The sequence below is a fragment of the Telopea speciosissima genome, chromosome 2 (assembly GCF_018873765.1).
Source record: "Telopea speciosissima isolate NSW1024214 ecotype Mountain lineage chromosome 2, Tspe_v1, whole genome shotgun sequence".
In the NCBI taxonomy this organism is placed as follows: Eukaryota; Viridiplantae; Streptophyta; class Magnoliopsida; order Proteales; family Proteaceae; genus Telopea; species Telopea speciosissima.
Genome location: NC_057917.1, coordinates 5,004,525 through 5,030,055, shown reverse-complemented (window position 1 = coordinate 5,030,055; position 25,531 = coordinate 5,004,525). Strand labels below are relative to the sequence as shown.

The 25,531-nt window shown below is 38.2% G+C and overlaps 1 protein-coding gene and 1 non-coding gene across 5 annotated transcripts in view; one reads left to right on the top strand and one right to left on the bottom strand.

The window, feature by feature from the left end:
• The window catches only part of LOC122652760 (DNA repair protein RAD51 homolog 2), a 53,881-nt gene extending 42,257 nt beyond the window's left edge, over positions 1-11,624 (top strand). For 2 of the 4 annotated variants that reach the window (XM_043846605.1, XM_043846602.1), the window contains 2 exons: positions 3,106-3,249; positions 4,697-5,158. In XM_043846605.1, the coding sequence (XP_043702540.1) occupies positions 3,106-3,249; positions 4,697-4,740 (188 nt within the window). In that variant the 3' untranslated portion in view covers positions 4,741-5,158. Of the gene's footprint in view, positions 1-3,105; positions 3,250-4,696; positions 5,159-11,150 lie in introns of those variants that run through there. The other 2 variants (XM_043846604.1, XM_043846603.1) reach the window with 2 other exon arrangements.
• An 11,983-nt stretch (positions 11,625-23,607) lies between these two features.
• TRNAG-UCC lies at positions 23,608-23,679 on the bottom strand. Its single transcript has one exon. It is a non-coding gene; the product is annotated as a tRNA-Gly (tRNA).
• Positions 23,680-25,531: the final 1,852 nt, after the last annotated feature.

The window sequence follows — 25,531 nt, the reverse complement described above, 5'->3', positions numbered from 1 at the left end:
TGTAATCAAATGACCTGGAATTTTGCAGTTTGTAGATGCTTTTTCAGGTTGAGGCATGTGTTTGTCCATGCTTCATAATCCTTTAACCTGTGAATATCTTATGTCGAGAACATTCCTTATTCTTTGAAGATTAATTGATCCATTAACCTTTTCTTGTTATAACATATGCCATCATTATCAGCAGGGTCCCAACCTTTTGAGGTTGGGTGCATGAATCTTTGTCCTGGTGTTCCTATCTTTCAAGATCTTATAATTAAAATGGAATACATAAGGATGCAAATTGCAATGAGAAAATAAGGATTCATGAAACTATGTATCAAGTTGAAATTTGACCTTATCAGATGCCATGTCATATTTCGTGTGAAACATACTCACTTCTTGCCTGAAAACCTTGCTTGTCACATATATCTTGTTTACAATGTCTATTTTTATGGTATTTCTGTTGTTTTCTTCTAGATACAGTAATACATATTAGATTTGGAAATATGAATTTCTACAAGTTATGGGCCTGAAAGGGTACTGTTAGTGATGGATACATTCTGACTTCTGAGCCATTGATCTTTCAAAAAATTCAACTAACCTATATAGATTTAATCAAAAAATAAATGTTCAACTTAAATAGGAATTAAATGTGTTTGATTTATCTTAAACTCGGTCTGTTCTTCATATGCGTTCGTCGGGTCTGTCTTCCTCATGGTGCGTGGTGTCTTATCTCGGATCTGACTATGCCTGGTTGTGGGGCTTACTGTACCTGCTGCTCTGATCATTCTTCCCAGAACTCGAACTGTCAACTACAGCTACAGCTTAGTTTCCCTTGTGGCTGAAACTCCTTACCTCACCTTTGCTCTCTTTACTCCCTTTCCCGTGTCGGTTCCTGACGAGCCCCCTCGATTTCTATCTGTCAATGGCAGGGAGACTTTCGTTCAATCAATGAGGTCAACTTCTTATGATGCTTCCCCGGGGGGCTTGCCCATTGTCCGAAGGCACCGCAATCAACTCCGGAGATCTTTCCATGGGAGAACCGATCGAGGGAGTTCCCGCTGAAACAAACCGCAGGATCCATTTCTCCATTGCGCTGCCGGCAGACTCCGAAGCTCCATTGGGGCAGGGCCAACCGGGGCTGTTTCCTGCGTATCGCAAAAAGCTACTACTGCCTGCCCGGCCCATCCTTCAAAATCATTAAGAGGAAGAGCAAACGGCAAATAACCCTCCTAGTTGTAGTGGAACACTTCGCCAATTCCACCTCGAATTTGCGTAGTTCTCCCTGGACATTTTGGATATGACGGAAGGGGACTGGCTCTTCGATTTCATGAAGATCCTAACCGTCTGATCAGAAACCCTTAATAAAAAAAGCACACATGGGCAACAATCCAAAATCAAGCGGGCTATAGTGTGATCCCGTATGCTTTCTCTATTTATAAAAATGAGTATCTGATATAAAATATTTAGATAACTAAATATTTAAAATACAAAATTCCATTTTAATTTTAATTCAAATTTAATGTAAATTAGATAATAAAAAAAAAGTTAGTATTATTCTTTCAAAAGATATATATATATATACAGTATATTGTATTAAAATTATATGAAGTTCAATATATTGATGTTTTAATAGATTAAATGTTAAATACTGTTCAAATCACCATTGTCAAATCATAAATAAATTTTGGTCATCCAGACAGCAGAACTGGAATTTATAATAAGGTTCTGCAGGTTTGCTGATTCTAGACAGCAAACAATTTGAATGATCACATTACCAGGCCTGTGGATTAGGAAATCCGCTGTGTCTCCTATTCAGCTGATCCAAATGCTACTTAGTGGTACAAAAAGACTTGGAAAGTAAATAAAAAATATATTTGACATGATGATTAGTTACTTCATGAGTTGATAAACTAGTAATTATAGTAACATTGGGATTTATATAGTTGATATGTAATTCTTCATATGAAACAGGGGCATTAATTAGTTCTTTGATCAATTACCTTCTTTATCCTAACTTGGGACCACAATGTATGTGGAGTCCGCAAGATAGCTATATGAACCATCTTTAGATATGGAGCTTGTAGGGTCTTATCCAAATGCAATTGGTCCTTTGGGAAAGTGAAACTCTAATAAAGCTGAACCTCTTATCTTTTTATCGAGGGCTGAGAGGGGCATACTGAAGTCGCTTTATGCTCCTCTTGGAAAAGAGGAGCCCATGGAGATTGTTCTGCTTTTTTAACATCCACAGTTAACCTCTAATTTGAGAAAACATGTGCTCCTTATTCCATGTTTTCCTATACATCCACAGATGGGCTTGTCAAAGGAATATTTGTCGAAGTACATTTTTAGGTTCGGTAACTGTTGTAAATAGGGACTGGCAATGGGACAGGTTAGACAGGGAGCACACCTCAGCCCACCCTTAACGGGCCAGGTCTGTTATGACCAAGATTGGTTTTGCATCAGGTCCAGGTTTTTGATAACCTAGACCAACCACCCCTCTCAGTATGCCTTGTAATATGAAAAGAACCCCATGCATTTTTCATGGGGCACATCCACGTTGAGCAATGTTTCAAATGGTTTGGGTCTTGTATTGGTTAAAGTCTGCGCTGCTGCCATCGCTGTAAAGTTTCTCCTGTTGTTGTGCTCCTCTTTTCATATTAGTGGAGTGTTTTCTCCTGTTCTGATCTTATAGAGATAAAGCTTTTCTTTTTAAAATTCAGAAGAGAAAATTTCCTCAACGAGGTGCTTCATTTCTAATTCCTTTGCTTTGTTAATTTCATTTAGGTTAAATAGCTTATAATCTGTTTGTTTATTTAACCTCTGGTCCATTGCTTAGAAAATCTACATTTATATATAACTTTAGGGCAAGAGATCTCTACTTGGTTGCATGGTCTCTACACAAGCATCTGGGCCAATGGGGGACCACACCTGGGTATCATCTACCTAGGGGGCAGAGGTGTCATCTCACGGTGCCCTGTGAGAGGGCGTAGGAAACACCACCAAGTAGAGATCTTTTTCCCATAACTTTATTATGCCTTGGTACTAATAGACTGAAGTCAAGGCATTTAGGATATGCCAGTTATATTCAACACCATTAATATTTATTTTTATTTTCTTTTGCAGGTCAGAGGTTTATTAAGGTGGCAAAATCTCCATTATCTCCACCTCTTGCCTTCCCTTTCGTTGTGACTTCTTCAGGGATTTCATTACTTAGTGATGACGGAATAGAAGTAATGGGGCCAGAGATATGCGCAATCCATTGTCAAGGTCGGTTGTAGATGCTGTCATGCCGATGATTTTTTTTTTCCTTTTTGTATCCAGAACCAGTGTATGAGTACCATAACCCTCTTGGAGGGACGTGCAGGGGATTGAATCCGCCATGGGTAGCTCCTGCTATGGTCTTCCCTGCAAAAGCACATCTCCATCAGAGAGTCAGTAGTTGTGAACTGCCTAGATGGTGTTAGAGGTGGCAATTTTCCACGACTCACAAACTCAATATGGACATGGGACAAAGTTAAGAGAGTTACGATTACCGGAACTTCAACGTGACCCTACACAGAAGGGCACAAGTAATGAATTAGTCATCTAGTATGGAGGATGTACAACCCACCTAACCTGTTTGACTTCAACTTCTTAAAAAGAAAAAGCTATATATTATACATTTAACATTGATTAGGTGTCGCTTGGTGTATTGGACCTATGCTTCTGTGCATGAGGTTAGAGTCCAAGTGTCCCAGTCACACTGTAAAAGTCTTGAACCCATTGACATGATTTTTTACACGACCCATTGACACTGTTGATCCAATCATAACCACTTTACTAATTGGGTGTGTTAGGGTTGAATTACTCTGACATGATTGAAAAATTGATCGTGTTCGAGTTGGGTTAATTTCACAGGATATGACATGAACCAACATGATCCATTGCCACTTCTGGATGGTAATGGTAGGTTCTAGACTTCAAGTCCTTCCTCCCTCAACTTATGCATGTATATGCCATTTATTTAGTTTTTGTTATTTCCTTAATGAGAAATGAGGTACTTTGGTTTTTTTGTAATTTTATAGACAGGCAGCCTGGATGTTTATCTTTTCCCATTATTATACTAAATTTTAATAATTTAGTACATATGCCATAGTATTTTGTTTATATTTTATACGAGAGTAATATGACGGGCAATGATATATGAATCTGAATGTTGGGCTGTGAAGAAACAACATATAAACAAATTTTTAGTGTAGTTGAAATGAGGATGTCGAGATGGATGAGTGGTAAAACTAGAAAAGATAAAATAAGGAGTAAATAAATTGGAGCTAATCTAGGAGTAGCTCTGATACATGATAAGTTGTGAGGAAGTTGTTTGAGGTGGCATGGACATGTGCAATGGAGGCCTTCAAATGCTCCAGTGTGGAGAGGTGATGTGTTGCATACTGAAGGATCTAAAAGAGCCAGGGGTAGGCTTAAAATGACTCTAGGAGAAGTGGTGAGGAAAGACATGCATAGCTTAAGACTAGTAACAGGTATGGCTTTGAATAGAGCTGATTGGAGAAAAAGAATCCATGTAGCTGACCCCATTTAGTTGGGATAACGCTGAGTTGGGGGGGGGGGGGGTTGTTTTTGTCCCTTTTTTTTTTTTTTGAGTACTAGAAATTAAGTATTGCTAGCATCATTCTTGGAATTGAGGAGTATTCATGAGTCCATTTGGTGATAAATGCAGGACACAGTGATATTATTGACTTCAAACAGGAGAGGTTGCCATGATTCTGTCAGAGAGTTAAGCTGTATTGATCAGCATCTGGTAATTGAACTGGCATCCTAAATCAGTTATCTAAGCTTTCTCTTTAATTCCTTTATGCATAAGTTGAGATTAAAGTTCTAAAGTCATTCTCCACTTTTAGTCCATAAATGCTTTCTTATTTGAGTGAGCGAGCTTGTCTTGAAACCACTTGTCTGTAGACATAGCCATTCTAAGTCACTGGCATTGTCATTTGGTGGTGGGCTGGCTAAGCCAACGGTAGCAGATTTGGGATGTTGAGAAGTGTCCCACTTGTCTTAGTTAGAATAAACTTGCCATGGCATGTAGTTCTTGAGCATGGCAGAGCAATCTCGAAGTCGGGAGCAAAAATAGCAGTAATTGTGATGATCTGATGAAATTCAAATTTAGCGGAGGTTATTTGTTACTCTTTTTACTCTGGGCCAAAATGGATAAGATATGACTAACCTTGAATATCTTGTTGGCTTTCCCCTCCCTCCTCACCCCCCCCCCCCACACCACAAAAAAAAAGGCGGGGGGGGGGGGGCAAAAACATGCCCAGCCTACATGCACATTCACATGTCAAGGCTTCAGCATCAAATCGTGCCCAGCCTTTGTTATTGTGATTAAAGAAAAGCTATGGATACAAAATAATTTGAGCTTTTGTTTAGGCAAGCCATGAACTAGCAACTGAATGGGAAGTGTCTTGTATGCACTGAGAAGACCTCAAAGATGATGGTGGGAGGATAGGTGGACTTAAAGGTTGATGTGCTGTCAGCTGTGCATTGTATGAACTTGGTGATGTAATGTAAGAAAATTTGAGTTTAAAGAAAGATAAACAAAGATATTGGTTTGAACTCCACTGTGACATGAGTGTGACCATGTATATTTATATTTGAAGTGGTTACATGATTTCAGGGTTTGGTTACAACCGTGGGTATTTGAAGATAAGACTTAGATAAAGATAAGAATTACAAACTGCTTACAAGAGATAAAGATAAGAATTCAGGTTGTTACACATGAGGTGGCAGTGACCGTTAGGTTGTTGCGTTTTCACCCCCCTTCAAACTGATGGGTGGAACATACAGCAGTTTGGCCGGATGACTGTTGAACAAAGGCGATGGTAGCCCCTTTGTAAATATGTCAGAAATTTGGCTGTTTGAACGGACGAAACGAACTTGCACTGTATTGTTCAGAACTAAATCTCGAACAAAATGATAGTCAACTTCTATATGTTTGGTTCGAGCATGCAATACCGGATTGGCTGCCATGTGAGCAGCAGATATGCTATCACAGTGTATCACCATAGGTTTGTTGATGCTGACTCCCAAATCGTGAAGGAGGTAGGATAGCCATAATATTTCTGACGCAGTAACAGCTAAAGCCTTATATTCTGCCTCTGTGCTAGAACGAGAGACGGTGGGCTGCTTTTTCGAGCCCCATGAGAGGAGGTTGGGGCCTAGGAATGTGCAGAACCCTGTAGTGGACTGTCAAGTGTCAGGGCATCCGGCCCAATCGGCATCTGTGTAAGCCACTATTAAGTCAAGAGAACCTGACCTGATAGGAAGACCCGCTCCAATTGTGTGTTTCAAATATCGTAAAATTCGCTTCACCGAGTTGAGATGGGTTGTGCGCGGTGCGTGCATAAACTGACATACTTGATTGACAGCATAGGAGATGTCCGGTCTTGTCATTGTCAAGTATTGCAGAGCACCTACTATTTGTCTGTACTCATGAGGGTCTTGTAACAGATCACCATCATTGGCTGAGAGCTTAGTTCCAGCAGCCACAGGGGTTCCACATGGTTTGCAATTGGTCATATTAGTGGTGTCCAAGAGCTCCAGAGTGTATTTTGTTTGGGTTAGCAACAGCCCCTTGTTGTCACGCATAGCTTCTAGCCCCAAAAAATAATGTAATGCTCCAAGGTCACTCATTGAAAATTCCTGGCTGAGGATGTTGATAAAATTAGTGAGAGATGTTGAATCGGCTCCTGTTAGGATGATGTCATCGACATACAATAGGAGGATAAGCGGGCCATTGTTGGTATGAAAAGTAAACATGGATGTATCAACTTTACTTTAAGTGAACCTATTCTGGTGTAAAAAATTTCGGAACCTGTGATACCAGGCTCTTGGGGCCTGTCGCAAGCCGTATAGTGCCTTTTGAAGGCGACACACATGATGTGGAGCTTGAGGGTCAACAAATCCTTGCGGCTGCTGCATGTATACCTCCTTATCCAAGAACCCATGTAGAAATGCATTCTTCACGTCCAATTGTCGTATAAGCCAGTTTCGAGTGATGGCCAGGCTTAATACGGCACGGATCGTTGCGGGTTTAACCACTGGACTAAAGGTCTCTATAAAATCTACTCCAGGTTGTTGGTGGTATCCCTTGGCGATAAGCCGGGCTTTGTAACGGTGTATGGATCCGTCACTATGGGTTTTAGTACGATAGACCCATTTGCATCCGACGATGTTCATGTCTTTCTTGGGTTCAACCAAAGTCCATGTGTGGTTAGCCTGTAGTGCATCATATTCTTCACGCATAGCAGCAATCCAGTGTGGATGTTTCACTGCAGCCTTGTAGGTACGTGGATCAGTGGGTATGGAGGTGCGTATGGATGTGTAGGCTTGGGGAATGGGATGACGGATATGAAGAAGAGATAGAGGAACTCTAGATCTTCTTGATCCAGTTTTACTTCTAGTGACCATTGGATGGGGGGGTGGTAGGGTTGGGGGTGCTGGCGGTGGGTCATTTGTTGTTATTGATTGGGTGGTGGAGTGTGGTGATGGAGTAGATAAAGATGGTGGGTTAGTGGATGGAGGGGGTGTAGGTGATGGAATTGTGGGTGGGGTCACAGACGTTGTAATGAGTAATAGGGATGGTGAGTTTTGGTGTGTTGGAATTGATGGGTGAGGTAAAGAAAGGGTAATTGTAGAGGGAGGGCGTGTAATGGGTACTTGTGGTGAGGGAGCTGCAAAGGGAAAAATGGACTCGTCAAATGTTACGTGACGAGAGAGATGGACTTTCCCTGTTTGTAGATCCAAGCAACGGTACCCTTTTCAATAGATGCTGTAGCCGAGAAACACACAAGCTTTTGATTTGGGGCTGAGCTTATCTTGACGGTATGGTCGGAGATTAGGATAGCACTGACATCCAAAAACCCGCATGGCTGAGTAGTCTGGCTTTGAGTTAAATAGAACCTCATGGGGTGACCGTCCTTGCAATACTGGTGTTGGAAGACGGTTTATAAGATAAACTGCTGTGTTAAATGCTTCTAGCCAGTACTTTTTAGGCATGTGTGCTTGAAAAAGTAGAGTTAAGCCCATGTCAGTGATATGCTTGTGTTTTCTTTCAGAGACCCCATTTTGTTCGGGGGTATGAGGGCATGAGACCCGTGATACGATGCCACAATTGTCTAAATAAGCCTTGAAAGCACCTTTGACAAGTTCCAATCCTCCATCACTTTGAAAGTACTTCACTGTATTGGACAACACATTCTCGGCCATGGTTTTGAAGTGTTGAAAACAAGCTAATGCATCAGATTTACACTTTAGTGGATACAACCATGAAAAGTGACTAAAATCATCAATAAAAATAATATAAGAATTGTAACCACTAATAGAAACATGGCGTGTAGGCCCCCAAAGATCACAATGAACAATTTCTAAAGGTAGTTGAGACTGCCTATTAGACTTGAAAAAAAGGTAATTTATGATGTTTGCCCATTTGACAAGGCTCACATAAATTATTGAGCTCCTTGCCATGAATAGTGAATAAATCATCATCCTCCTTTATTTGATGAAGTACTGGAATAGATGGATGTCCTAACCGTTGGTACCAGAGAGCAGCAGGTATTCTTGCTCCATAAAAAGCCATAGAATGGACATTCGGTGCAGAGAGAGTATATAAATCATCCATGAGAGGGCCCTTCAGTAGTGTCAGTCCGGAGTGCAGATCCTTAATACAGAATCCCCATGGGAAAAATTCAACAGAACAATTATTTTCACGGGTAAGTTTTGAAACCGAAATCAATTGTCTAGTAATATCAGGCACAACTAGAACATCATTGAGTGATAATGGGGTAGGGGAGGAAAGTAAAGAGGTACTGCCAATGTGGGAGATATTTAGTCTCTTACCATTACCAACTGCTACCTGGTCCGTGCCATTGTAAGGCAGAGCTTGTTGCAACAGAGACGTATCGAACGTCATATGGGATGTAGCTCCGGTATCTGGAATCCATTGGGTTTCTGGAGTAGAGACCATCGGGTGTGGATAGGTGTGAACACCAGCAAATGGAGTGCCCTGAGGAGCTTGGGGAGTAACTGCACTATTTCGGCTAGCAGAGTACCGAAAAAAAGCACTTGCTTGCTGCGTGACCATACTTTGCACATATTTGACATTTAATGGATCCATTGCCAGGTGGTGAAGTGGTGGGTTTGGGTGGCTGTTGTTGGGAATTGAAAGGCCTTTGATTAAATGAAGTGAATGGTGTATTTGGATGATTGTAGCCACGTGTGGCTGAAGAGGGATTAAGGGGTTGCATCTGTTTGTGCTGTCCACCACCATTTCCCTTTGATTTGCGTGGGTGTTCCATTGTCAATAGAGCAGTTTGTGAAAGTGGGTCTGGCTGGACAGATCCATTATTTCCATATCCACGACGCAATCGTTGCTCATGAGTTAAGAGCCTGGGAGACATATTTTCTATGGTGATGATGAAAGGAGTGTAATCGGATCCAAGCCCATTCAGTGTACAGGTGACAAGATCAGAGTCTTTAACCTTTTCATTAATCGCAGCAAGAGAATCAGCAAGTGATTTTACCTTGTGAAGATAATCAGTGATAGTAGATGTTCCCTTGACAATGGTTTGTAATTCACTGTGCAAGAAGGTCCTTCGAGCAGTAGATTGTTGTTGAAAAAGTAGGGATAAAGAATCCCAGACCTCCTTTGCCGTACGCAAACCCAAAATATGAGAAGATAGAGATTCATTGAGGGTGGCGTTGATGCATGCGCGCACAAAGTGGTCTGTCTTGCGCCAAGTATGGTAGGCAGGGTTGGGTGTTGTTGTGACAGTCCCGTTTTCTGCAGTTTGAGAGAGGTGTTGGGGAGGTTCTGAGGTTGTACCATCAACATGATTCATGAGATCGCAACTGATGAAAATTGACTCGAGCTGCTCCTTCCATAAGAGGTAATTTGTCCCGTCGAGTTTGACGGCAACAAGGTTGGCTAAGTTGGTTATAGGGAAGGGAGAGGATGAAGAAGCATCGGCCATGATAGGTGTGTATTAGAACCTGGAAACTGATACCATAAAGAAAGATAAACAAAGATATTGGTTTGAACTCCACTGTGACGTGAGTGTGACCATGTATATTTATATTTGAAGTGGTTACATGATTTCAGGGTTTGGTTACAACCGTGGGTATTTGAAGATAAGACTTACAAGAGATAAAGATAAGAATTACAAACTGCTTACAAGAGATAAAGATAAGAATTCAGGTTGTTACACATGAGGTGGCAGTGACCGTTAGGTTGTTGCGTTTTCAGAGTTCATAGCACTATAAAAAAATTTCATGCTGAAAAGAGGTAGGGTGTCAGCCCCCTTTTGGTAAGAAGGTGGGCGAAAATAAAATGGTGTTTAAAGTAGTTTTCTTATAATGGAAATCTTAGCTTTGTGTCATATGATACATGGAAGAAATTTGGGTTCCATAGAAGTCAGCAATCCCATGCAAAGCACAAGCTGTTGCATGGATGCATACATTAACTTCCAGATGCATGGTTCATATGTATTTTGGCAATGGGCCAGTAAAGGTTTTATGCCCTTGATTCCCTTTGGGAAATTGGGCTCGAAGGTCTTCTTTCTTTTTCTTTTCTTTTCTTTTTATTTTATTTTATTTTATTCCAAGGATATCTGTGTCACTGGAAAAGCTGTGATATAACTTCCTGAAGTATCTTGGCACTGTCTACCTATTTGAGCTTTCTTTTGTAAATAAAGTTCGGTACTAAATCACATCAGTTAAAATATCATAAAGGGCTGTTCCCTGACCTAATCTAAATCCCATTTGACTGATAAAAGTGGGATTTGGTTGTGGAGCATGTTATAGTACAATCATGAATCAGTTACCATACTTCATATACATTCAGATGTAATGAACATGCAAGAAGTCTCATCACATAGCCCATTCAGTTGATGATGATGATCAAAATACTCCAAATTCCAATTAGTTGGAATCTTAGCCATTCGATTATAATGTTACTTTGAAGGAAATGTTAAATATCGAAATCATCTTTGATATTGTAGGCCTGATTCTGCATGGTGTTGTTCAAAATCATCTTAAAACAAATTGATCATTACTGAATGGTGGAACAGTTACAATTGTTCCTTAATCAAGCCAAGGCCTTGGATTACTTCCTGCAGTAGTAGTATGTAGATGGTGCTGTATCTGAAATCTGAATCATTATACAACCTTGGGGCTTTCTGGGCCTACATGCGGATCCATAAAGTGGACTTTTTAACCTTCACCTCATACCACCACTGCATGTGATTCACGAGTGCACTGTAATCAAGGAACTGGTTCCTTTCAAGATTTGGCCTTTGAAAACAACACAGAGATAGAGATCTATTCCATGATAAGGATTGCTCTCCCTTGACTTGGATTGTCATGACTTGCAGTAGACAATTGTGGGCTTTCCTCAGATTCTTTACTTGAGTACTTGTATTGTGGGAATAAAGAAAAGGGGGAGAGAGAAAAGTACAGTGAACTGTATTGTGTGTTTCTTCTTGTTGGGTAAAGAAAAGGAGAACTCCACAACCTTCTGCTGAGGTTAGATAATTTAGTGGAAACATGACAGAAAAGTCCAAAAATTAGGCAGGTCTTCAGGATCTTTGCTTACTTTATTTCTTTGTTTCTTTCCCTTTTAGTTTTTTTTTTTTTTAAAAAAAATTTAGTAGGTTGTGTCTCAGCACGTATTGGGTAACATGGTACTAAATTGTTGAATTAAGTATTTGTAAATTTTATAAACAAATAAAGGTAGTTGTCATGGTTGTGCTAATCTTCCACCATACTGGAGTTTTATAATATAAATATGGAAAAAGGATCTTCAAACCATGAATGTTATATTTGTCTTTCAAGAATTGAGCTTTTAGCACTTGTTTAGTTTAGATTATTTACTTGATTCAATAATTTGTTTTTCTTCTTTGTCAAAGTTTGAATGGATCGACATACTTTTGTTTATTATTACTTCGACATCTTAATCTCCTCGAACCTTTATATTAATATTATGTGAAGGAAAAAATTTAAGGATTGTAAAAGCTTAGTACTAAGAAGCATTTCTTTTGTAAATTAAGAATTGGCAAGTGGCATTGAAACATGTTGCCAAGATAATCAATTTGATTTATTTTAAGCTATATCATTGTTAGCAACCTTCTTGAGAACAAGTGGATATCAGAGTTAATCTAAAAATTAACAAGATTTGATGTTTACATGAACCTTATTAATGATCAGGTCCCTCTGAGAGAAAGCATAAAGAGTAAACTACATGTACTTTCCCTGTAGTTTGGTTCAATTACAAGCAACCCCTCATTGTTTGAACAATTACATAGACCTCCTATGGAGTATGGTAGCCTGGTAGGGCTTACAAGTAACCTCAGTCCGTTGAGTTGAAACTGTTAGTTGAAGCAAAAAATTCATAAATGGTCATATTACCCTTCATCCATGTAGTTTTACCTTTTTACCTTTATTTTACAAAACCCAAACCCACTTCCTCTCTTACCGAAAAAAAAAAACCCATTTCCTCGACCTTCCATCGTTCCAACCGCATCGTCCATCTCACCTCTGTCTTCTCCGACGATCCACCCCCTTCTTCCCTGACTGCCTCACTTTGTCTTCCACCAACATCCATGGTGCACCTTCTTCTCACTCCCAATATCTGACATACCACTGGTCTATCTACAATAACTAAGTAAATCCTATAAATAGAAAAATCAATGAAATATTGAATTTTTTTGATAGGCAGAACAGAGGTGAATTGGAAAGTGATCTGTGGAAGGATTTGGAAAAGGGTCGAAGATTGGAATGAATCTGCATTCTTCATTCCACCATTTATGCATATCCTCAACATGCTTCTTTATCTTATTCAATCTCTGCAAGTTATCAATCTATCAGATTCCAATGACGACAATGGCTGTACAAAGAATTAGAAACTAAAAAAGTTTTCCAATGAGATGCAACCTACCTTAAAGTGCGATTTGTTTCATTGCTTCTGCTGAAAAGCGATTCTAATTCAAGTTGAAATCTAGGGTTCAATTCTCGGTGGGATTGTGGTTCATCTTCAGTCAATTACGAACTATACCAAATATGTTTCATTTGATTCGATACTTCAAGGATTTGTTTTTTCTGTCAGTTTAGATTCATGAACTTTGGCAATTTCCCTTTTGTTAAGGAATGGAGAGATGCAGAGGAGGGACTTTGTTGATTATAATAATGTTCCTGTGAGATATTTGAAACTGCTACTTGGTTTTAAATAGAAAGCTTTTCAAGTTTCTAATTGGAGAGGATCTGAGACCGAATGCAGAGAATTGAAACAATTTGGGATTTTAGGTTTGAGGATGTAATAAGGCTAAAAATGGTATTTAGATTTTATCATTTTAGTTCAAAAGATAATAAAGGTAAAACTGTCTTTTACATCTCAAAACTAAAATCATAAACCTTCAGGTATGGATGTAATTGTTCAAACAATAGAGGGTTACTTGTAATTGAACCAAACTAAGGGGAGGTACCTGTAATTTACTCAAACATAAAAGGGTGATTGTCTCATTTCAATGTGACAGGATTCATTCACCTACCATTCTTATAGATAAGTGTCCCAATTAAGAGATGCTACTTGGATGATTAAGAGAGTAGAGTGAAGTTAATAAAGTCAAATAACTTAAAGAATAACCAAACAGGTAATAAACATGTGATTATAGCCTAAGTGATCTCCATTGAGGTTTCTCCTCACCCTTACCCATTGGGTTTCCTTTGGTTTGTGATTATTTTCCGTTGTGCTTATCATCAAAAAAACATGTGATTATAGCCTGGTTTTTTAAGGCAAAAAAAGAGGACTTGAAGGGGGGGGGGGGAATGGTATCATAAATCAGATTGGATTTCTGATTAATACTCATTCTTGCAACCAATGTGGAATCAGTCGCGAAGGCTCTTATAGAAAAGAAAAGCTTTTCTTCTCTATTCTAAATTCTAAGGTTCTGATTATAATTTTGATCAATTCCAAGTCAATTTCGACCCATGTCGATCCGATTTGGATTAGAATTGTGAGTCAAGGGAGACTGATTCCAGGTGTTTAAACCTTAGAGAGAGAGAATGAGAATGTAAGGTTTTATTTTTTTATTTTTATGGAAAAGAAAATACTATTAAAAGAAAATTGAAATGTCATCAGCTACATCGCCCTGGAGGCAGTGAGTGCGTGCAGAGTGTGCAATAAAAACATCATGCCTAGGTTTCTTAAAAATACAAATATCATCAAACTTTAATAAGACAGTTTTGATATCAAATAAAAATGTAAATAGTTGCCAGGGCCAAGGATGGTCCATCTGATTAGAAAGTCACTATACTAAGTTGATGGAAAATTATCACCTCCAGTTTGTTGATCGGCTCAGTTCCCCAGTTCCTCTAACAAAGGGGGGCTGAAATGACCTCTCTACCCATGTCCAAACACCCTGCCCGGGTGGGGTCCACCATCCCCCTATTAAAGGAACTGAGGAACTGGGCCGGTCAGCAAACTGGAGGTGATAAAGATCCCTAAGTTGATTGAGTCTGTCTAGATTTCTATTCTCCTTCTTCCCAATGATACTTTTGATTTCTTGTTTGATTCCTCTGGCTTCTGTTTCTTCAGCTGACCTGTGCATCCAAAATCCAACATTGTAGAAATGAGAATGTAATGTTAAAAGTGGAAGGGGTAGGTAGTTTACATCATATGGAGGATGGGGAGCAGGTGGGCCATCAATAATTTAGAGGGTGGACCTGGACAAGTGAACATGATAAGAAAAGAACAACACAGTACCATTAAACATACATTATTCCTGAGGGGAAAAAAACAAATGTGAAAATTCGAATAAAAAGAGAAAGTTTGACTAATAAGAAGGGAAGATGTGAAAGATGTGAAAATGAAACTTTCCATGAATGGAGAGGGAGCATCCACGTCGCCTTAAGCGTGTAAACCTCGTACCCCTTGCCGACAATACACCCAAAATGGAAAACCTCCATCGTATTGTCTCTCTCTTTTCCTCTGTCGGCCCCTCACCTTTTTTTTTTTGTTTCATATTATTTCTGTTCATTTCCCCCTTTTCTTAAGCTCCTTATTTGTATTAGTTTTTTTTTTTCATTTATATCATCACTTGTGCAGGGGGTGGACCTTGGTGCAACGGTTAGGTTATTCCATTGTGATCAGGTTGTCATGGGTTCGAGTCTTTAAAAATAATCTGACTGCTTACATTATGATCGTCCCCAACTCTATAGTGACGGGCGCCTCATGCATTGGGTACATTTTTTTTTTTTTTTACTATAATCACCTGTAACCCCATTAGAAGATAGTAAAAAAAGAAGAAAAAGAAACAATAGTTATCGGAGCTGAAGAGACGTCGAGTGTAGTTCCCTCATTTAAAAAATGTCCTTGGAAATGTTCTTGTCTTCTGGATCGTGTATTCCTTAATTAGGCGGGAGATCTAAGCGGGAATAGCTTAACAAAATTTGTTGGTAGCTAAGCTGGTGTCATGGACAGGTACTCCTTTTGTAGGCCACATGTAAAGTTCCTTGAGCATGAATCCTATGAGGCATCTAAAAGTAGTGGTTCAACCCGGTGGTTGGTCTAGGCTTCACAGGTCGTGCTTGGTTTCCGTTCACTACACGTGTTATCTTATTACTAGAAGTCACATTCTACTCGTATCATGAACAATTTTAAATAAGAGTAGATTTGTTTAAAAATCAAAATTTTTATTAAAATTAAGCCGAACCCATTCGATATGACCCAGTTTTTGTTTTTTTAGGAACACCTCTTTATTATTATTTTATTATTATTTATTTTTTTTGGTAAGAGATCACCTCTTTATTGTATATGGGCAATCTTGAACTGACAATTCCATTAAAATCAAAGAAATACCACTCACCCAATTGAAGAAACTTCATTTCTATTTCTTTGGGGAAAAGGTAGTTCCATAAACCTAAAAAAGAGTCGGAGTTCAAAAGATACACACAACACCAAAGTATATTGTACACAAGTACACCCCAAGTTCTTGAAGTAATAAAAGGTAAAAAGAGTCAAATGTCACCTCATGTTCTCTGACTCAGACTTCTCAAAGAATCCAAGGCAATTGGGATTAGGCTGCTTGGCCTTGAATAAGCAATGAAAGGCTAGCCTTTGTTGCTGTTACAGATCATTAATACCCTACCTTGATATTAGTTGGTGAGGCCTTAGCAATAAAGTTTTGGATGAAATTAGTTTTGCTTGGTCCACCAAAATTGAAATCTCAACCATCCTCCATGATATGATATCAGGCAAGTGTAGCAGAGCTTTTAAGTTTTGTGCTTTTAAGTTTTGTGCAATCTTTCATGTTATTCGAGGTGACATTAATGTTAAAGCTCACTATATTGCTAATTCGGTTGTTCTCATATCTATTGTATCACAGTTTTTTTTTTTTCTTTTACCCCTTTTAGGATGAATAAAATTTTATCTCCAAAAATATCTCTTTATCTAATGGTAAAGTTCTGTGCTTGACCGTGCATGATGGATTAGGATTGTCTCCAAAGAGCAGGGAATGCTTAGGACGTTGCCAGTCATTGGATTGTGTTACACACATCCCTAGGTGTGCATTGAAATGTGTGCGGTGCAGTTTAACCATTAGATGCCCCCTAGTAGCACCCTAGGCGCATGCCTTTCTGTAGATGAGCTAAATTCGTGCATGATGCACTACGTGCACGAAACATTTTGCCAAATTAAAATGACGCTTATATAAAAGGGAAAATATTAGAATTGTACGTAAGACTATTAGACAACGTAGTGTCGGATCCTGCTCCTTTCCAGGGAGTTCAACGCCCAGAGAATACCCAAGGGGCATCCAAGGATTGGGTTATGCTGTATACATCTTAACACATACTTAGGGATGTGTGCAGCACAGTTTAACGGCCGGATGTTCCTTGGGCGTGCTGGGCTCCCTGAAGAAAAGCTCAATTCCGTAGTGTCACCACAGTGGATCGAGGACGAAACTTGGTAGAAAGTGGACGGTGGACTTCTCTGTGTGTGTTTGTGTGGCAAGCATGAAGAAATATTGTATGTATTTTATTAGAAGTTTTGTCACATATGAACGAAGAAACCAAACAAACCATATCCACAACTTTAGGAGATGGGACCCACTTTCAGTGTCCTTGTTTTTGGATGATACACGAAGACAATGTCTCTCTCTCTCTCTCGCTCTCTAGATAGTTCTTCAAGTTCAGTAGCAGCCATCAATGTCGGCACATGGTTTCTTAATCTGTTACTTAAATATATCACACTTTATTTTGTTTAAAATATTATTTATTTGCTTCATAAGTGAAAATAAATAATATTTAAACAAAATAAATCCTATTTTTTTATAATAAAATATTTTGTTGATGAAGGAACAAAGTTTACGTAGAGTTCAAATACATCAAAGAAGAGATGAACGAAGCTGAAGGAAGGAGGAGAATCAAACCAACAACAACAATGTTGAGTAGCCGCTGCCGAAGAAGCAAGATTATCAATTACAGAATTGACTTCCCTAAGTGAATGGGTAAATTGAATTTCTTCAAAAAGAGGAATGAGCTAGAGACAGTCAAGAATGATTGTAGCAATTCTCCACAGATGATCCATAGAGTTGCTTTTTAAGATATTGATTACAAGGAGATTGGTTCTCAATAATCAAATGTCTTAAGTTCTAGCTAATAGCAAGTTGCATAGCTTTATGCACCACCATAGCTTAACTTCTCTCAGGTTTCCTGTCTGGTCAGGTTTGTAGGTTCTTCTCATTGGGGATAAAAAATGACGATCTCACCCTTACCCGAATACACTACCCGTGTGGGGTGAGGTCGTCATTTTCGCCCTCCCTATGAGAGGAGCCTACGAACCTGACTGGGCAGGGAACCTGAGAGGAGAAAAATTCTAGCCTCTGCTACAAGTGCATGATTCCAATCAATTCCAATAGAGAAACAGCCAAAAAATGTGCAATAGGCATTACGGTATACCCCACCTATACCAGCAAATCTCGGATTCCCAACATTCGCCCCATCCACGTTGAATTTCATAAAAGGTGAAGCTGGAGGAATCCATCTAACAAGTCTTGAGACCTTCCTTTTTGAGAAATGGAAGTGAGAAACCGCTAGCTTGACTCCTGATATAGCTCTTAGAATGATCTCTCTTGGACTAAAAGGTTGGTTTCTAAAAATCAAATCCCAGTAGTCTATCCAAAAGTTTCAGATGATGTTGCAATATGTTACTATACAATCCTGAGAATGTCCTCTCTATTGGAGTTGTTCTGACTCTTGATAAGATTAATAATAATATCAGAAGTAGTGAGGTGCCCCTAATGTGGAAGAAACCCTAGTTGCTACCAAATTTGTTGAGTCTGAGTACATTCCAAGAACAAATGATTCAAAGATTGGAGTTGATGGTGACAAAAAGAACAAAAAGAATTAATATTCAATCCTCTACTGTTAAGAAGGTCTCAGGTAGAGATACCCTTTGATGCAGAATTTTTCAAATAAGATATTGGGCCTTAGGAATTGCTGGAAGGTGCCAGACTTTGTTCCAGTAAGATTGTGTACAATGAGAGAATCTGTTAATTGCAATGCTATATGTGAAGGCCACTGTGAAGATACCATTAGTTGTTGCCTTCCAAATGATTTTGTCTTCCCTTGGGAAAATAGGGATTGGGATTGAGAGGATTCTAAAAGCTACGTCAGGTGGCAATCAATGAAAGATTACCTCTCGTTTTCAATAGTTCGAGTGATCGTCAATTAAATCAGCCACTCGTCGAGGGGATGTTGAAGGAGTGAGAAGGGTGCAGCCATGGGAGGATGACCAGAAATCCAGTAATCAAGCCATGGATCAATTGAAAGACTATTACCCACTTGGAAAAAAAGGTCCTTATGCTTCCAACCCCAAGATACCGATGAAGGACACTTGGCATCAAGGAAAAAAAAATTAGAGAAATATTTTTCCTTCATAAGTCTTCCCCCAAAGAGAGATAGGAGGTGAGCGTAATTCCCAAGATTTTTTGGCCAATAAAGTTTGATTCATGGGAGTCGAAAACTTGATGTTAAGACTACTAAATCTCTTAGGTCTTCAAATAGTGCTCCAAGATACAGTCAGAATCAAAGACTTGGTACCATTCGACCAGAAATTTTTTTGCTTGTAGCATCTAAAATCTTGTGAATTGAGGATGGAAAAACAAAAATAAATCCTATGCCAAGCTATTGTTTATCCTCTAAATAGTATATTAAAGTGTCATGATCTTTTTTTTTAATTTTTTGATAAACATTAAAGTGTCATGATGTATTAGTATATTTATGGATTGAAGTCTAGTTTAATTGAGTAGACTGAAGTACCTAACATCTTTTTTGGACTGTAATTTGATATGAACTTGATTTTTAGTTAGATCAATTAAAAGTTGAATCAATAATCTTTAAGAGATTTTTCTCTGCGAGAGAGCAGAGGGGCCATGGGTGCGCAACATTTCATCCACCTTTCATGGAACGGGATGATCATTTATTTGGAGATTCCCTTCCAAGTTGGCTGAACTTTTCGTTATTAGTAAGGTAGTGCGTGGGGGATTAGTTTAGATGTAAGAACAAAAAAGGGGGGTTGGAGAGGAGGAAAAAAAAAAGGAGATTCCATTGATGGTTAGAAAAAGTATGTGGCAGAAGAAGATAGGTTGAAGGTGGGGTTGAGTTGACGTTGATAATGAGATTCGGGAGGGTGACTGGTACGAGTGGTGGGGGGTTTAAAAGAGGTACCTTAGAGAGGGAAAGGAGGGAAGTTTTAATCCGTCTAGTTGCTCGTGGCTAAGGTTTCAAAAAAATATTAGAATCAGGAATCAAATCGATCAATGCCAATAGAATGGAATGAAATCGATGAAATTTGATTGGAATTATCTTAGACTAGTCACGGCCATTTTCGATCCAAATTGACTGATTCACCGATTTGAAACCCTAGTCAACTGGTAAAAACTGGTTATTTGGTTTTTTTTATCAGAAAATGATTGAAATTAGGAGCATGATTTGAGGAATCGGCATCATATGGTGTACCGATGATGCGGTACATATAAGAGGTAAAATGATCAAAAAGTATTTTTTTAATAGATAATCAGAGGTAAATTTATCTGATACGATTGATCTGTGTCGATACCAATCCAATATCATATCAATTTTTGCATTGACCGATATCCATTCCGATACTGAGCAATAAAACCATGAGTTGGAAATAGGTGCCAAAAGGCTCCAAATGGGGCATATGGAATATCCAACATATTTCTTATTTATCCAATACTCCAAAATATCAAATTATTTTTATAAAAAAAAAAAATTTATCAAATTATTGGTTTACACAGTAGAAAAAACAATCTCTATAGAAATGGCTTCCCACACTATTCATGTGAAAATATTTTATCCTTAATATTAGCTTTGCTTATATTTTTTCCCTTCTGTAGTAATGTTTTTGTCGAGGTAAAGAGATAAGAGAAGATAGGGTCGTAAAAGGTCCTGACTTGTTATACATTGACTTCATTTTTTTTTTTCTTCTAGAGGATAAAAGAGATATTATAGTTAGGATTGGGGTTTTTTTTTGGGTAAAGTACACGTACCCCCTATAATACACCCAATATTCCTCGTACCCCCTAAGGTTCTGAAAAGTCCACGTACCACCCCTGCAAATTCCATGTACCACCCCTACTTTACTCCCCTAATTTCAGATAAGTCCAAACCGTTAAATTTAGTCGTTAAGTGCTAAAAACTTGACCATTTTACCTTTTCTTCTATGTTTATAAATTTGAAAAGACCTAATTGCCCTGACCTATTTGTTCATAATATGTAAAGACCTTTTTGCCCTAACCTAATTTGATAAGACCATTTTATCTCTACTATTTGTTCTTAAGAACCTAACCCAACCTAATTACTAAAATGCCCTTGTTAGGGCATAATTACCAAAATACCCTCATCTTCCCAATATCTCTTAAGCCATGGGATCTACCCTTCGATTGGACTAAGAAAAGGTATTTTTGACCTTTAATTTATAAATAGTGGACTGCAGTTAAAGTGACATTTATTATTGTAGGAATCCAATCATAACGTCAAATCACTTTAAATGAATAGAGTATCTCTTCCCATTGAATCGAAAACTTTCTCCTTATGTTTAACCGTACATCCCTCCCATGAAGAAAAGGGGTAGATCCATGGATCTTTATCACTTTCAGTACCCTGTCCGGCCTAGCTCCCTAGTTCCTCTAATAAGGGGGGATTGGAATAACCACCCTATCCCTGCCCAAACACTCTGCCCTAGTGGGGTCCATCATCCACCACCCCCTACTAGAGGAATGGAGAAACTGGGTCGACCAGAAAACTGGAGGAAATAATTTTTCGAAGAGCCATGTTCTCTTGGTAGTTGGGACCTACAACTTACTAGAAAGGGCACCTCCAAGGCACCAACTGCGGTAGGGGAGTTGTTTTCAAACACAAATTATACATTTATTTCCCCTTTAGAGTGAGTGAGTTTGATGGGTGAGGTGGTTGTGTTTTGAGTGTGTATTAACATGATAAAGACATGTCTCCCTTAAGGTTTCTTTTATCCCACAGAAACCCTTATGTTTCATTAAAATGGCCAAACAGCCCCCTCTCTATAATGGTTTCTTATTTAATTTTCCCTTTCTATTGCTTCATTTACTTAGCAAGATCTATATCTACTAGATCTTCTGGAAGCTTCCCTTTGACCTGCCGCCTGTTTTATTTGTTGGAGAGTAGATTTGTTTATTATGATCACTCGTCATGTGATCTTTCCTTTGAAATTGGATTAATTGCTAGCAATGTCAAGTGTCACTATTAATATCAACTATATGAATTTTTCAACAAAAATTAGTTATTGTTGTTTGAGTCAATTCTTTGGTGGGAGACCCAAACAACATTAACTGCTTGAACAATTAAGCAATTATTAATTTGAATAATTAAGCAACTATTAATCAAGGGTGCAACATGTTGTCACCAAAGTGGTGATCTAAGAAGTTGTAACAATGCAATATGTAATATAAGGGTAAAATAAGATTTTTAAAAGGTTGAAAATTATTTAATTCAATTGTTATGTGAAATGAAAAAAATTTACTTTTATAGGTGAAAGAAAAATGAAGAACAAGGGTTGTGGTTATAGTGATTTAGGCCAATCTATCTTTATATGCATAATTAGAATATGTAATCTTCGTTTGATTGTCCGGTAAATCACTTTCGAATGATTTTGAAAACTCTCTTCAACCCTTAGACCGTTCAACAACTAATTATACAACAGATAAAACCCAATACATGGTGGGTTAAAAAGATTGCCCTAGATATCTGAAGGTGAGATCCTCCAAAAAATCCTCTCCATATGCTAGTAAGTAGCGTGTTTTTGTAGACTTCCTACCCTCGTGTGCTTGTGTAAGAAAACTTGTGCCTTTAAATTTTTTTTTTTTTGAGCTTGTTAACGGGGGAGGTTTCGCTAAGTGTGTCAAACCTTAACATGCCATAATCCATGCTTAAGAATCATCTTATAAGGTATTGATAACTAAGTCCATTTATATCTCAAATAAAATATCACAATGAAAATGTTATTTTTTATTTTTATATAATGTCACAATGATTTCATCCGACAAAAAAAACTTAATTATTAGTTGAACTAATTAGGTTAAAGTCAAAACTCTATATCCATGATTAAGAATTATCTTGTAAGTACTGATAAGTAAGTTCAACAATATCCTAAATAAAAGATCACAACAAGAATGTACATATTTTTTATAAAAGTATAGTGATTCTATCCAATTGAAAACTTAAGTATTAGTTTATCTAACTTGGTTTAAGAGGAAGAAAGAATTGGATCCTAGGCCTATGTGATTACTTTACCAGTCCAATCAACCTAAGATGAAAGATTACATATACAACTATGTATGAAACACGGTCAACACTTCAACTATTGGATAGAAATACTCAATTCTCGCCCACATATCCAACAAGTGAAATGTTGACTATGTTTTATACTTGACCGGGTATGAAAACCAGACCTTGTACTAAATCTATTTACTTTCATAAGTTTAGATCAAGGTATTGACTAGTTAGACTACTTGATATCCAAAAAAAAAATTGTTAACACAACTTGCAAATCATCAAGCATTTATTTACAAATTTTAAGTCATTTTTTTACTCTTGCTTTTCTTTTTTGGTAACAAAATTTTTAGTGGATTTTTGGTTGTTGAGGAAATCGGCCCTTAGTAAAACATCTCATTGGGAACACCTCAAGGTGAGCAAATTGGATCATAGTTGAAAATTTCATGTTGATTTGGCTAAGTCATCAAGTGATTAAAAATTACACTTTAGATCCAAAGAAATTGATATTCTTTTAAAATGATGCAAATTATTGACACCAAAGTGGTGAATTAAGAAGTTGTAATCTTATTTTACAAGCTCCTTGTTTTATTCTCAAAAATTATTTAATGTAAAATTAAAAAAATATTTTAAAAAAATTGAAAGTTATTTAATGTAGTTGTTATGTGAAATGACAAGATTTACTATCATTGAATTAAAAAATGTGCTATCTTTTTTTGGATGAATAAATATAAATATAAATAATAATTTAAATGCGTCTGCCGGGAGTCGAACCCGGGTCTATTGCTTGGAAGGCAATTATCCTAACCGTTGGACTACAAACGCTAATGAATTGTTAGAGACGACATGGGAAGGAAATAAAATATGAAAAAAAGCAGGGCAAATTTCACGAACACCCTTTATAACTATTCGAAATGGCAAGTACATCCTAAATTTTGTAAAAATATCACAAATACCCCTTATTTTATGACTTTATTTCAACTTAATCCATTTCTTACGATCTGCACAGTTAAGTCACTGTTAAGTCTTTTATAATGACAAAACTACCCTTGTCACATGATGAACTTCCCATAATACCCTTAAGATTAAAACCTCATACAAATCAGTCTCTTCATCGTCTTGTCGTTGCCGTTGCCGTTGCCGTTGCTGCTGTCGCTGCATATTCTTCATCTTCTCTTACACCTTTTATTTCTTCTCCACACTACTGAACCCACTGACCCACTTTCTCTTCCATTTTGTCTATTTCCTGAAATGCAAAATACCATCACCGGTCCCATTTTCTTCTCTAACACCCCATTTAAACCTCTTTTATTTCTTTATCTCTCTCACTCAACCAAACCCAAGGGGAAAGGACATCTTGGAGTACCATACTGATATGGTAGCCCCTGAATATAGACAGTATGATTACTTTAAATACAGGGAGATGTTGCTCATGGATATTTTGTTTCCACACGATTTCGTAGGCTGAAGATCAGCTTGGTTGGGTGATCTAAACTTTACTCTCAACACTTAGCTAATCTCGTAGGCATTGATATATCAGATGGCTAGATATCTTATCTAATCTGGTTTGTTTTTGCAATCAACGTATCCTGGTTGGACCTGTGAATTATAATTTTTCTATTGAGTACATTAGTTTTCTATTAACTTTCTGAATTCAATCATATGTTCTAAAAGGAAAAGTTTTGACATATTTAGCCCCATCTTCTCGCAGAGGCTGTAAAAGAGTGTCAAATCATTCTGGATACAGTTGAATCTACTTTACCCACTGGAATGCCTGAAGTTATTCCAACATCTGAAACCCTTTTCATTTTCTCTTTGAATGACGGCAGAAGAAGCAAGAACAGGGAAGAGGGCCATGGCGCTTCTTCTTCTTCTTCTTTTTCCTCTTGCAACTCCACCCCACCTTGCTCTTTTAACCTTGTATGAAACGCAAGCTCTGAGTCTAAGATGAATGGTGAGACACAAAGGGAGAGAATAATGCTTGCTTGCTTGATGATGCAAAGTTGCAAAGGCCTTTTTTTTTTGGGTCGAAAGTTGCAGAGGCTTAAGAAGTGAGGCAAAGAAAAGAAAGAGAGGGGGATTAGGGAAATACATGCAAAAGGAGAAAGAAGAAGAAGTTGGTAGCACTTCACGTCCTGCAAAAGCGTCTTATGTTCCTCCACACCTCCGTAACCGACCACCGGCCACCATATTCAATGGCTCTTCCGTCAGTAATGATCGACCAAGTTTGATGCTGCTTTAGGTGGAAATCGTTGGGGAGGTCCAAGGTTTGATCTGGGACGGCCTGGCTACGGTGGCATTAACTTTGATGCCTATGAAGATATTCCGATGGAGACCAGTGGAGATAATATGCCACCATGGAGTTCGCCGTTTTTCTTCTTTCTCCATTATTTATTTCCTCTATTCTCACTTTCCCTTACTTCCACCCGCTAGATTTTTGAATCCAAAACGAAGTAAGATCCGCTACAACAACAAAATGGAAGCTGATTTGATAGCTCAGAAGTTATTTTGTGGATGAGTTGATGCAAGTAATTGTCGCCGGAGTTGATTGTCAACAGCTGGAGCTGGAGCAGTGATGGCCGCCCACGGTAATTTTTAGCAAAATTTACTAAAAGGGTAAAATCGACATTGTCACTTTGGATGGTAACTCTTACTAAGAGGGTAAAATTATCATTTT